Source organism: Meleagris gallopavo, chromosome 16 (genome assembly GCF_000146605.3).
Source record: "Meleagris gallopavo isolate NT-WF06-2002-E0010 breed Aviagen turkey brand Nicholas breeding stock chromosome 16, Turkey_5.1, whole genome shotgun sequence".
Taxonomy (NCBI): domain Eukaryota; kingdom Metazoa; phylum Chordata; class Aves; order Galliformes; family Phasianidae; genus Meleagris; species Meleagris gallopavo.
This window is the reverse complement of record NC_015026.2, coordinates 6,705,759-6,720,372: the sequence shown is the minus strand read 5'-3', so window position 1 is coordinate 6,720,372 and position 14,614 is coordinate 6,705,759. Positions and strand designations below refer to the sequence as shown.

At 39.7% G+C, this 14,614-nt stretch overlaps 1 protein-coding gene across 7 annotated transcripts in view; it reads right to left on the bottom strand.

The window, feature by feature from the left end:
* The window catches only part of TNRC6A (trinucleotide repeat containing adaptor 6A), a 30,966-nt gene that overhangs the window by 1,461 nt on the left and 14,891 nt on the right, over positions 1-14,614 (bottom strand). For 2 of the 7 annotated variants that reach the window (XM_031555843.1, XM_031555845.1), the window contains 17 exons: positions 11,232-13,823; positions 10,266-10,430; positions 9,771-9,946; positions 9,407-9,487; positions 8,918-8,969; positions 7,373-7,515; positions 6,880-7,026; positions 6,569-6,706; positions 6,208-6,336; positions 6,020-6,097; positions 5,556-5,766; positions 4,927-4,959; positions 3,219-3,353; positions 1,630-1,788; positions 1,087-1,227; positions 479-586; positions 52-273 (listed from right to left, as the gene is read on the bottom strand). In XM_031555843.1, the coding sequence (XP_031411703.1) occupies positions 52-273; positions 479-586; positions 1,087-1,227; positions 1,630-1,788; positions 3,219-3,353; positions 4,927-4,959; positions 5,556-5,766; positions 6,020-6,097; positions 6,208-6,336; positions 6,569-6,706; positions 6,880-7,026; positions 7,373-7,515; positions 8,918-8,969; positions 9,407-9,487; positions 9,771-9,946; positions 10,266-10,430; positions 11,232-13,823 (4,710 nt within the window). The remainder of the gene's footprint in view (positions 1-51; positions 274-478; positions 587-1,086; positions 1,228-1,629; positions 1,789-3,218; positions 3,354-4,926; positions 4,960-5,555; positions 5,767-6,019; positions 6,098-6,207; positions 6,337-6,568; positions 6,707-6,879; positions 7,027-7,372; positions 7,516-8,917; positions 8,970-9,406; positions 9,488-9,770; positions 9,947-10,265; positions 10,431-11,231; positions 13,824-14,614) is intronic. The other 5 variants (XM_031555844.1, XM_031555848.1, XM_031555847.1 and 2 more) reach the window with 3 other exon arrangements.

The following is a 14,614-nucleotide window of genomic DNA, read 5'->3' as shown; positions in this document are numbered from 1 at the left end:
TGATACTGACAAATTATGTAGCTTAATTACAAAAACCACAGTCATTCTTACCAGGGGTATATCTGGCATCAGAATTTCCCCATCCTCCACCCAAACGAAGGGAATTATCCCAAGTGGACAAAGGTGGTTTCTGGCCTGTTAGCCCTGGAGGTGGGCGGGATGGAGCAGTGATGCTTTTAGGTGGCAAAGGGACCTTCCACAGCTCATGAGCCAGAGAGGTGTTAGTGACTGATCCAGGAGACCATGTTGATTTGGAATCACTGTTTCTGGCTACTAGAAGACAAAGACAACAAGAAATCAATACTCTGTGGAACTTGCACCAGTCTACAAAAAAAAGCTGTTAAATGAGAGTAAAATAAAGACTTGAGTTACCACTCAGATGAGACCCCATTAATAATTTTTATTGACAACTTAGTAAGTCACTGAAGCACATAAAAGGCACAAAACGTCTGCTGGGAGCAATGTAAGATGATGTTACCTGAAGTGCTTTGTGCTGTACTGCTGAGGGAAACATTGTAGTTGGAGGCACGAATGGATGACCAGGCACTAGTTGAAGGCAGCGTGGTGTTCAAAGATGAGGATGACCCTATAATAAAAATAGAAATCGATCACAGGACAGTGTGTAAAAATTGCAAAAATATTAAAAGACTGAACATGTCTGCAGAGTCAAACAAAGGATCTTTTCCACTCTTCTTAGTCCTCATTCTTAACCAAAGGCAAGTGGTGGCAAGCATGTTCAACATCAGGAAGCACCCTACACTCACTCCCACAAGCAAAGCTCATTCCATTACTGCAGTGGCTAGACTGCCTGCTTCCCAACACACTGCCTGTCTGTGCTCAGGAGGATTACATCAGAATGCACATCAGTAGTGCTCACTCACTCTTAACTGCATTCTTGGAATATCTGCTGCATTGCATCAAGCAGCAGCGTCTGATCCAAAGATGAGCTTTCAGCCATGAAATCCACAAGGCAATAGATAAATAAGAAGATGAGAAAGCAAATATATTTTCAAATAAACCACTGCTCTATGTGACTGCAAAAAGACTGCTGCACGATTCATTGCAAAATGCACCACCTGAACGTACCACTGTTCCTGTCCCTGAGGTGGTCAACTTCCCGCACAGTATTAATTGAAAGATTGTTTATGACACTGCCAGGAGTGACGTAAGGGTCAGTTTCAGGGTCGATGTTTGGATAACCTTTCCATGGCTCACCAGGACGAAATTCTAGGAACAGAGATTCAGAAAAGAAGTTTTTGTGTTGGTTTTTTTCCCCACTGTTATTATTACTTTTTTTTTTTAGATCAGGAGACAGAGATATATTGCTAAGACAGACAAGTAGATGACTTACAATCCAAGACCTTTCAAGTACTTAATTTACCTATTTTAGTCTTCACTTTCTTAATTTCTAGTTTTTCAGTCCCATCTCACCAGAGTAAAATTTCCAAGCACGGAGATGCATTTCCCTGTGCAATAAAACTACTGCTCTCAATTTTTATCAGGTAAAAGCACAATCCTCCATAGCTTCCTGTTTATGGTTTTGCGACCCTCCACATGTAACAACCAAGGGATCTGAAAGAACGTTGACCAGTAAGAACGATGCAAGCAGTAAGTGGTGGCACTGCATACCTGGTGGCCAGTTAACACTGCTAGAGCCATTAGGCGATTTGGCACGGGGCCAGCCGTCCCCAATAGATCCAGGAGGACTGGCTGGTGAAGTACTGCTGTTCATAAAGTCATATGGAACAAACGGAGACTCTTCCAGCCTAAAACCACTTGAAATAGCACCTATGGTTTAAAAAAAAAAGTAATTTTCTACAGACAATTCTGGGTATAAGTTGCACATGTAAAAATAAAACAAGCCCATGTAAAGCAGTCATAAAATACATGTCAGCATAATGTTCTGTTATCATGTCGAGTTACACAGAAAGTCATAAAAGTGCATATAATCTAAAATGGAAGGCCTCTGAGTAACTGACCAGAAAACCTCAAGAATGCAATCCCATGCAATCACCTCAAAACCAGTACATTTACAAATTTAACTAAAATATTAACTCAAGAGAATAAAACCATGATGTAAGACTCCAGTTGGATAACAAACAGAGCAATATTCTGTGACAAGAATGCTCCTGTCGAAGTACCTGCTAAGTCTGAAAGGACCTTTAACTACTGGAAAGCTCTTAATTTTTACTCATATTTCCGTAAGGAAAAGAAAAAGTTACCGGCAACAGAGCAAGAAACAAAAGCAACATTGATGGTTCTGTGCAAATCCTGTAAGAACTTTGAAAGTTATGCAGCAAAAAAAGCTATATCCTACAGTTTTGGAAGAATATATAGCTGTTACTGTTGATTTAGTGCAATAGAGTTCAAGTGATCAAATTTGTAACACTGTTCAGAAAACGTTACCTACAATTAAAGCAACACCAACACTTCTGACTTCCACGGGTAATAACTGGCTGAAGTTTAGAGCAAGCAAGTGCAGCAGCAGCAGCAGGATGTCCCCACTACATGCTTCAGGCAGCAAACTATTTCATAGTATTAAAGCAGCTGACAAATCTAAAAATATCCAAACAATCTGAAGACTGAACAGTAACAGGAGACTGGAGACATTTTTTAACTATCTTTAGACATAGAACCTTTGTGCTACAGACTCAAGTTTTAACTGGATGAAATTTCAAGCAACTGCAACTGTTGAAGCATCATGTGAATCCTGCTCACTGGAATGAAATACCAGGGAACAGCTTAGGTTGGAGGGGACCATCAAGCCCAGCCATGGGCAAGGTTGCAACCCAGCAGATCAGGCACCCAGGGTCCATCCAGCCTGGCCTTGAATGCCTCCAGAGGCAGCAGCACAGTGGGGCTGGGGTTGGGGTGTAGCTTGAAATATCTAAAGCCAGTTTTAAAAATGTATGAAGACTTCCACTTCAGATTAAGGTAAAGCTAGTAGCAATAGGCATGCTGAAAGTCTTAAAAAGGAATCCTGCACAACGTTCCTACTAGTCTCATCACAAGATCACTTCTGTAAGTTAAAATATTAAGAAAGCTATGGGCTGCTGTACAACAGAAGCAGCAAGTTTAGCACAGACAATACCATACAAGCTACAGCAACACAAGTGTTACAACTACAAGCATAAATAAAGCAAACCTGCATCTTACACAGAGAACTTGAAATTCTGAGGTGGTAGCTCAGATGCTATTTAAAGATGTGCTTAACATACCATGTTTGCTGGAGTTTTGCTCTAAAGATGTGTTCACAGAAATGCTGTCTACTGTAGTCCATTTTCTCAATCGAGATTGCTGTGGCTCTTTAATACTGCTCATATCCATGTTTACATTCAAGTTTGAGTTCATTCCTAAAAGATACACACAGCTTATGAAAGACAGGCTGAATGCCTTTATTCTGTTAATTACCACTACTGTTCTAACCAACATTTAAGAGCATATTACTACAGTTATTTCATGCTTCCAAGTCTGTATGAGAAACATTAGCTTAAGTAGCACTTGATGCAGTGAACTTACTACAGACAGAAGCTAAGCTAAGCAATGCAAAGCACTCTGAAGTTCACAGCTGATGTCTTCATGCAGAAGTGTCAGTGGAAGGAGCCATTGTGGAAGATAAATTAAAATGTAAACATCTGAAAGTGTGGCATTTTAGTACCAGAGTAGCATTGGTGTAACAGTTGAACTCATCTGTACAAAGCACAAAGACTGTGAACTAAGCTCAACTGTAAGACAGACAGCCCTCCTTCCCAGCAGGAGGGTGTGTCAGTACATCCCTATTCAGCTACAGTTACATACTGGAATTTGCAGCTAGACCCTCGACCCTATTCTTATTCAGGCTTTAATATTCCAAATACTTAATTCTGTACAGGAATTAGAACATGACTGCAGCACTGGTCAAACTGGAGAGAAAAACCACACACACAACTCCCTCAGATCTCTGCTTCTGATGGGTCTGGTGAATTCTGACCAATTCAGTCACCCTGAACATGCACAGGGCTTCCTGCTCTCATTGCTACATCTTCTGATGCTGACAGTAGAACATGGAGAAAATAACACACCGCAAGATTTTCCAGAACACAATTTGGCACCTTCTGCTCCTTCTCACATGGCTTTGCTACTCAGTAGTATCCTCCAAGCGCACAAAAACTCCTCTTGGCTCTATTTTTCACAAAGGGGTGAAGAAATTCCAGAAACTTATTATTTCTTCCCTGAAGCCACTTAACTGTGGATTGAGTGCAACTCCACCTGCTTCTTTGACTACACAGTACTACACCAAAGAGATCCCAAAACATTCATACATACTGCAGGTTACTGAAATGTAGCAACGGCTGAGAAGAGAAAGCAGCTGCTTAATGATATTAAATGACATTTCAAATGAAGAAAAAATATATCTAGTGGAAACAACAAGAATCTAATATAGACGGGATGCAAATACTTGATATGAAGTTTGGCAAGAAAGTTCAATATTCCTTTTATTAGAACTAACAGCGCCTCTAATAGCTAAGCAAACTTAACGTCTCTGCCTTGCCCTCTGGTTGAAAGCAGTAGTTAATATTGATGCCAGAACTGCAGCAGCAACCATTAAGTAACAGCCTGGAATTAAGACTGGCCAAAAGCAAAATTGCAGTGTGCCACATGCACTGCAACAGCACAGCTTGCACCGCTCCCTGGCTCCGTAACACTTCACCTACAAGCACAAGGATTTCAGCAGCAGTCTCAACTAAACAAATATTTTTTTTATGAAATGCAATGAGAATGCAAAGGAAACCAGCTCAGCAGAAAAGGCAGGACTGAAAGAACACAGAAGGAAAGCAAACTAAAAAGGAGGAACAAAAACAGGGGTAAAAAACAGAGGTAAATGGTATGCAGTTGTATTAAGATAGCATTTAAAAGGGACCTAAAATAAGGAGAAAATATACAAGCCTGGAATTTCTGAAGTAGAAATTGGACTGAAGCCTGGAAATGTAGGGAGAAAGAAACAGGAGATACTTGTATTTATAAACAGTCAGACATTTTGTCTGGAATGAGACAGCCATTCTTTAAAAATGCAAAACTAAAAGCTCTTCTGGACATAACAACTAGAAGAGAAAATAATTTTTTTTGTTCTACCCATATGATTCCATTGAAAACTTTCTTAAAGTTCAAAGAAATGTGACCACTTCAACAGATTCTTTGTATAATTTCTACTTTCCAAACGTCCTTTAGCTTCGGGATACGTGACTGCAAAAGGACTTTGTGTTATCTTTGGGATCCATAGGATAAGAAAAAAATAAAAGGAAGCGGACGTACTATCAAAATGTGCAACATTTTGCACTCAAATACTGGTAATTGTTTCTGGGAATAAATGCACTTGTGGGAAAAGCTATTTGTTGAACAAAAGTAACTGGATGACTCCCATTAAGAATTACTACTACAGTTAAAATGGTAAATGTTAAGAGGATAACAACCATTATTGTTTTCAGAAGAAAACTACAGGCAGAATTAAAAGAAAGGCTGCGTGTCTTTTGTTACGTAAATATTGACTGCATGAAGTTTGCATGAAAAAAACTCACCTATAGGGAAGCTGCTGAATGAATTTATTGGTGATGGCCCTTTCTGTAGCTCAGGAGTAGCATGGGGTATGACATTCTCAAGGAAAGATTTCATGGTGGGTTGATGGAGTGACTGCTGTTGAGAGGGTGGAGTTTGCTGCTTCATTAACAGGTTTGGATCAAGCTGACGGGACTGTTGCATCATCTGTTGCTGCATACTAAGAGATCGACCCTTAAAAAAACAAAGCAGTTACAACAGCAATAGTCAAAAGCTTTCCGACACTTAAAGACAATAAATCAATTTTTATGTTTTGTGCACGTTAACATAGCAAAAAGCCAGCATTAAGCTAAGTGTATTCCTCTAAAGCTTGTCAAAAGCCAATTCATTCTTGCACGCTTTTATAGAGCTTGTAACTAGAAACGCAGCTCAAGACCAATGACAATTTTAAAAAATTGTTTGAAAAGTTAATAATAAACGTATTTACCTGCTGCTCCTGCTGTTGACGACCACCAGAAGGCATGCTTCTTTGATTCTGCACTTTTTGCTGCTGAGCCAACAACCGCTAGGAGACAGTGTTTGGGTGTTGTTTGTTTTTAGAAAAACGTACAGCTGAGGTAAGTTTCTACTTGCGTGTTCAAACAGAACACAGAGCATCTACCTTTTTTAGCTTACCTGTAACTGGGAGATCTGAGAAAGCTGGTTTAACTGGGACAGTTGATTCAACATGGCTACCTGTTGTGGGCCAAAAAGTGGACTCAGGCCACCGCTGTTTGGTGCATACTTCAGTAATGATACCGGAACCTGCAGAACAGACCAGCACAATCAGTGAGTGACCAGCACGTGCAAGTACTTATACTAGCTGTAGGATATTACAATCTCAGGTTAACAGTCACCTATTTTCTGTAACACTACTCAGGACAAGTAAGTTTTCAAACATTTCCAGAATAATTATCAGCAGCACCAGTAAACAGAAAATTCTTCTGAAGCAGTATTTTGCTACCTTATACGTAGAATGTTCCAAGGACTTAGTTACCTGAGGGGATAGTAATGGAGGAGGCACTTGAGCACGTGGATTAGGCTGAGATGAATTAAGAGGTTGTGCTGGAGGCTGCTGCATGCTCCTGGGCTGTGCTGCTATATTACCAACACCAAACACACTGGGATTGCCATTCTGGGGAAAAGATGGATGGTTAGTGACAATAAACCTCTTCCTCTCCTTCTCCCATCCCTATACATTTGCGTTATAACTAAAAGACACATTAATCACATTAACAGCTAGGATGTTATAATAAAAGGTATTAAATGCTGTCAAGTAACATGCTAAGGATATGCACACAGCCTTACCTGTCTAACAGAATTCAAGTTTTGCATACCCAGCCCTGCCAGGGAGCCAAGGGCTTGGTTAGGTAGTGCACTATTTGAAGGGGGAAGCTTCATGTTTTGATTGGACATAAACTGCATGTTTTGGGACTCGTCTGCTACAATGCCATCCTGATTGGACAGACAAACCGATGCGCAACAACCAGCCAGCAAGCAAGCAGTAAGGAGAAACCATTGCCAGGAACAGAAGGGAAGAGTCACATGAGAGTCCAGCATCAGCAGGAAATAGGCAGAAAACAAAAGAGATCAGGTTAGTTATTTGCACTGCAAATGGGCGACAGAAAGAGCTTAGTATTATATATCAATAAGTTAAAAAGAATAAGACATATCTTATGGATCAATAAGAAAGCACTAAGTTTCTCCTCCACCAAATGCAGAAAGCTAAGGAGCGCACACAATTACTTGTAGTGCTGAGTGAAAGAAGTTCAGCATGTCCGCCAGTAAGATAGCTACTAACCTTATCAAAATAAGGACTGCGATCCATGGAAGACTCTTTGGAAATCTGAGGACGAGAACCAGGGCCTTTTCCAACCACACGATTGTAATCTCCAACATTGAGGCCATGCTTATCAATCTCCATTCTCTTATCTTGCAATATCCCTAAGAGAAGGTGAAAGAGATGTGACTATGACATTGAAGGATTATAGTTTTCCAGATACAGTATGAATGGGCTTATACTTATAAAATACAGAACACAGCTTTCAAGCTTGATACTAATAAAAGAAAGCGTCAATTCAGTTTTAAACTGTCTGGATTTTGCTTCAAAGGAAAGGGAACACTATGAATCAGCAGCTACAGAAACTTCAAATCCAGAATCAGAAAAGCGTCAACACTTTGCACACTTCCCCAAAATATTCTGTCTGCTCTCAAAAACAAACCAAATATAATTGTTTAAGTCAAACATTAATGTCACCTTTTTGTTTTCCTTTGAAGAGTCACAACAAGCACTGTCGTGGATTTGAAGCAGGATCTTTATTACATGCCCTTCGTCTGCATTAGATTTCAGAGCCTCTTTAATTTGATTCAGTTATTGTGGGGGGAATTACAACAAAGAAGATGGAAACATTTTAAATACTATTGTTCATTGAAAGCTCATCTTAACATTTAGTTTCCATTGTCAATGCCACTAGGCAAGCTGGGAGATCAAAATATAAGCAGTAGTAGAGCAGTGTACTTCAACGCATAATATTCCATTAATACCTCACTGCATGCACTGCAAGAGAATCATTTTCAAGCAAATACTTTAAATTCAAATTCAAGAACTGAGATCATTTAAGCATGAGGTTTTCTATTATGTTTTAAAATCTGAAATGCAAAGAACTTGTGCAATATAGATCACGAGCCAAAAGTGAAAAAAGTAATTTTCAACTAAAATTAAGAAGTGCAGCTACAATAAACACAACACCACAATTATTTTTCATTACATGCCCTATTACCATATACAGTTAGTCATTAATTAAATTTAATTATCCTATTTTTCATTTGCTAGAGGAATCATAACGGCAAACGATCTCAAAGGCTGCTCAAAAGTCATTCTGGCATTCAAGTATAAATGTATCTGAAGTAACTGTTCAGTATTAATTTACTTCTTCGAACTGAAAATGCGTTTCCAAGAATGAACCACAAGGAGCGAGTGTGGTATTCAGAACATTTGTGCCTATTTAGGGAAGCTGTCCACAAAGCACTCTGGATACTTGTATTAAGAAAACAAAAAACCAAAAAACCACACCACATAAGCATACTTCCACGCCAGCTCAGTATGTATGAGATTAGTTTGACTTTTGGATAAACTGCAGCAATCAGGTATGCAGTGCTATATGCACAAGTCTTTTTTTTTTCTGCTCTATAGGAGCATTTTTTAAGTAAATATTTTATTTATACACACACACAGACATATAAAATAAAATAAATTACTATATATACTTCTGTAAACTGATATATTTAAACTAAGAGATTGGAAAGGAAAGCTATTACTTTAAATCTAGTTATTTCCTTTTCTTACCTCCAGACATGTCCATCTTATTGCTCTGTATGGTTTCTTCTGGTGATTCTCTCTGAAGTAATAAAATGAGTCAATTATTTAATAATAATCTTTTTCAAAGCTAAAACAAAGAAATTAATATATTATTTCAATTCAGACCTGCCTGCAGAAAAAAAAAAAAACATCAAGATAATTGGGCTCTATCTTAAAGTGCTTTGTTCCTTTGATATCCACTGAAAGCAGACATTTACCAAAATCCATGTGTAACTAACTAGAACAACTAGACCACTGGATGAATACCTGGGTAATGTTTACAACGCCCTTCTTTGTAAAGAAGTCTTTTGTATTGAGAATGTACAAAGGAAAATGGATGAGTGACAAAGGAGACAAACAGAAGTAAAAAGGAAAATACTGTGAAAATGAGCTTCAGACAATCAAAAACTTTCATTTTTGTGCATTGCAACTAGCACTCTAAGAAGGCAATACTGACAGGAAAGGTATAATACTTACTGAAAAACTGAGATTTGTGAATTGCTTAATGAATGGATTGATCCATGCTTCATCTTGCTTATTTCCACCTTTCATTATTCCCTTAAAAACAGAAAGGAATTCCCATGACACTCAGAAGATGTTTGCCACCTACTGCTTAAATTAAACTATGAAACGTTATGAATGAAGATGAAAGCTTAATGGTACTCCACACAGCACAGCAATCTGTTCTTAGTTTTCAGAAATGACAACACTGCAAAAACCCTGACAGAACCTTCTGATGTTTTATACAGTAAGAAATAATTCTCAGGAGTCTCATAACTTTTTCTTTCCATTGCCAACTTGCACCTGTGCGTGGACTTGACATTTCACAAGTCATAATTACCTTTGTGGGCATTTTCTTCATATAGGGTGGCCAGTTCAAAGATGTGTTAGCTTCTTGTGAAGAACTGCTGTTCCACATTCCAATCTCTACATCCTCTTCTTCCTCCCAGCTGGTCTGACGACTGCCTGTCAATGGCATATCATCTCCACACCAACTATCTTGCATAGATTTAGGCCCTGGTTATGGAAAAAACAAAACAAAACCAAACCCCGACACATTAACACTTCAAACCACAAATCTCCACACAAATCAGCTACTAAAACCTGAAGCTAGCATGATTAAAGGAGCTATTTCTAAGTGCCAGATCAACAATAGTCTGGTGGTGAAGGACACACCAATGAGCAGCTACTCTGATACAAAAAAAAAAGCATCAGTTTGTATTGGCTGCCATTAACACAGAAATGAGCTTTATGTTTACTTCAAATCAAAGCCTCTTAAAAAATAAGCATTCCACCTTCAGTATTGTTATTCAAAGACAGTGCAAAAAGCACTCACCAGGTTTATTTGGAGCCTGTTGACCAAGAGAAGCGTTTCCCCAGCCAGAGGTGCCTCCTGCGTCGCTGATGGGTTCTCCCCAGCTAGTACCAGTATCCATGGGCTTACCCCACGCTGACGTTCCGTTATCTACAGTAGTGGCTGGAGTAGAAGGCTCTCCCCAACCTTTTTAAAGCAGTATGAGTTACTGGCATGTTTTTGTTTTTGTTTTTAAACAGGATTTTAAAAGCCACTTTAAAGAATCAAGTGTTTTGCCTTTTCAAAGCCATAGCATACAGTAAAAAGCTTATTAGTGAACGTTTACATTTTGCACAAAGGTAATTATTACAACTGTAAGCTGTTCCATTAAAAAGAAGCAAAAATGCAAATTCCATATATGAAGAATTACATGGAGAACAGGCATTTCTAAAATACTAAGTTCCTAAGGGCTGCTCCTTTTGCTTAAGCTACTTCTCTTTGCACCTGAAAAAGACAGTACAAAATACTTTGCATGCACCATGCAAACACATCTACAACTATTTACTGCCCCCAAAACTACAAGCCTGCAAATTCTGATCTTTAGTGCATATTTAGTAATCATTCTGATAGCAGCCCAACTTGTTTTTTGTTTTTTTTTGACTCTTCAGCAACATTAAGTTTTAACTTTTAGAATCAAATGAAGAAAAAACCTATTCCTTAGAGATATACATTTGCATTTAGCACTTACCCAGAATTCCAGCAGAGCTGCCTAGTCTACATTACTGAAACTATTTAAAATAGAGAACAGATCTGCCAATTTGTATAAAAATATCAAAACATCTACCTGCATTCTCCTTTTAAAAGATAATAATAATAATAATAATAATAAAAAGGTACTTCCGTTGCCACCTTCATCTCTCCACTTTGAATCTAAAACATGTGATAGGAAACAAGTAGAAGAGAACTGTTTTACAATTAAATGAAAACACAAGCTTGTGTAAGTCTTACCAGAACCCGAACTGCTCTCCTTGCTAGACATGGCACTTGAAGACAGTAGCTGCTGATGTACCTGTGCTTGCTGGTCTGAACTGCTGCTACTGTTTGGGACATTTTTATTCCACATATTCACATTTTTGTAGTTGTATTTGCTCGGATCACCCCAAGCAGAAGTTCCATCATCAATTTCCATTTTGCGGCGTATTGATTCAGGGGATGGCTCCTCCCAGCCAGTGGGTTCCTCTTCCTTTGCTGGAGCTGGCATTGGTCCCCCCAGCCAGCCTGAGCCCGGTGGTTTATTGGTGGCAGACGGTGCTCCCCAAGATCCAACATCTTGTTTGTTCCATTCTGGAGAGTTGATTGGCTTTGATGAATCCCCCCAACCTTGAGGCTGATTGGATTTAGGAGGGTCTCCCCAGCCCTGGTTCTGATTAGACTTTGCAGGCTCATCCCATCCTGAAGAATTATTTGGGTTTGTATTACTACTACCTCCCCAAGTAACAGAATTTGATTTACCTGGCTCATTCCAACCAGATACTGATCTGTCACTGTCGCTACCTCCTGAACTGGATTTCTTAGTCTCACCCCAATGGTTACTTCTTGAATTTTCACCCCAGCTGTCACTGGCAGAAACAGCCCAACCCTGGCTGGCCTTCTGTCCTTCTACCCATCCCTGTTTCATCTTCTGCGTGTCATTCCAAGATGACTTTTCCTCTTTGCCACTTCCCCATGATTGATTGCTCTTGACCATTACTGTAGCAGCAGAATCCTCTTCCCACCCCCCTTGGCTATTTGACCCTTTGGAGTCTCCCCACCTTGTAGCAGACTTTGGATCTCCCCACCCTGATACAGATGAGGTATCATTATTATTAGGGCTAGGTCTATCCACACATCCCCCTGAGCTAGAAGTCTGTGTCACAGAGCCTCCCCAGGCCTCTGTCCCATTGTCAGTTTTTCTTTCACCTCTTGGTGATGTTTCGGTATCCCAGGCAGTGTTCTGTTTGATCGGAGTCTGTCCCCAACCAGAATTGGAAAGGACACGTGGATCTAAGTCAGTTCTGTTTACTATACTTTGGAGTAATGCATGCTGGTCAACTTTTCTTCTCTCTCGATTCTGTCCTTCTGTAGCTACTCTATCTTCATGGCATCCAGTGCTCTCTGTACTACCTTCTCCGTCCCCTGTACCTGTTTTGGCCCACGCGCTATTCTGCTCAGTTATCTGAGACACAGCAGAACTCTGGCTGTTAAGGTCATCCTCTTCAGTAGATTTCCATCCATTTGTAAACTTCCTGGTATTTCCATTTACACTGTCATTGGAATGCTGATTACTAGGCAGTTTACTCCATTCACCATTTGAAATGTTAGTGCCAGTGTTTTGTGCAGGGTTGCCCCATCCTCTTCTACTTCCGCCAGCACTTGCACCATTTCCACTTCCCCATGGCATATTCTGGGAGTTGACTGTCCCTGCTTCCCACACCCCTCCTCCTTTATTCCCGTTGATTTGAAAGTTAGTGCTGCCAGGCCCACTAATGCCTGACTGCATTAGAGTTGCATTCACAGTGTCACCATTAGCTTGGCTGTTTGGGCCTGAACATTTGTCTCCAGAGTAATTAGAACCATAGGCACCCCATGTAGTACCATAAGATCCACCATTTTTCGCCTCACCATTGCTAAGGTGAGAAATGGAAGTGCCATTTGTAACTGGAGAGGCCTGAATCTGAGAATGATTCATTGTGCTCACACGCCAGGCCCCATGCCCTGTATTATTAGGCAGTTCGTTAATCTGCGCTGAACCAGCAGAGTTTGGTAAACTAGAGGTCATAAAGTTAGTAGTGTTATTTGGTCCATTCATTTCAGTGTTAAGGTTTTGAGGTTGCCCACTGAATGAAACCTTCCTTGTACCATTTACTTCAGAATCACAATTTTCCTGAAGGCCTCCCCAGGAACCATGGGCTGAACCACCCACTTTAGAGTTAATACTCTGACTGTTAGATATCTGACCTATGGTACTGCACTGAATATTTGTGCCAGAATTACCACTCCCTACAGACCCTTTCAGGGCATGTCCATTGTTCTCCAATACAGGCCAGGCACCATGGTTGCCATTTGAATTCAAAGTGCTTGGATTTAACCCTCCATTTGATGAAGAGTTTATGGTGCCCCAAGCATTCATTCTATTGTTGCTACTTTCAGATTTGCTGTCAGGAGCATCCACAGAAACTTGACATGTGCTTATTATGGTCCCATGGGATAAACCCCATGGCCCATTAATACTTCCATTGCCCACATTATTGCTGTTGCTACCAACCACAAACTTATTTTGAGAACCATGTCCGATGCCATTTCGAATGCCATCATTTTCACCACCTGTGCTCCCTGAAGCCATTATAATGAGGTTTCTCTCTGACCCAGAGCTAGAGGCAGAGTCAGTGTCCATACATTCTGATGTCAACTCTGGGTCACTGCCAGTGATTGATGGCCATGCTTCTTTGTCAGAGCCGTCTACAATAACTTTATCCCAGTTTGTGCTGGATTCACTATTTGAAGAGACTGGTCCCCAGTGAGAATTTTCATAATGGGATCCTAGACCACTGTGGTTCAGATCTAAAGAGAAGAAGGAAAGTCCAAGACCATTATTATAAACACAGCATTATTACTTCATTAAACAGAAGAAAAACAATGTACAAAGACACTAAGTCAAGAATCATTTTGCTTATTTTGACACTAGTCACTGAAAACTACAGAGAAAACTTTACAGCGCACCTGCTCAGAACATCACCCTATGCATAACCTAGAACAATTCTCATTACATGCACAAAGCAGAATTCTCACAAGAAGCATGACTAAACAGTACAGAACGTACAGTTCTATTTCTTCCAAACAGTATTGTTTTGCTTTCTTTTAATACTCTGTATAACTAGATAGAAAATAATTTATGAAAAACCATGTGTGTTTAAATTCAAAGAGATTCTGAAAGGCAGTAATCTAAGCTGAATATTAAACTGACCTAGCAGCAGCAAATGTTATGAGACAATAGCTGCGGAAACACACACCATTAAAAGATATTATGTATGTTTTCTCAGGTACAAATTAATTCTTTTATACAACAACAACCCGACACAAAAATCACAATGCCGATCTAATGTTCTGCTGCTGTAGGAACACAGATATAGTGCAGCAAATGAACTACTCCTTCTCACTGTCAGTTATGTAAGAACTACCATTTCTTTTTTAATTAATAGGATGATTATGTCCAGGACTCAGGAAGACATACATCTCAATTGACTTCCAAATATTTTGTGGTCAAGTACACATCACGAAGTATTTGCTATAAAATTAAGTGCTGTTAATATTCATTTCATATTTCTGAAGCTTTATTGCAGAGATTTTCTCCC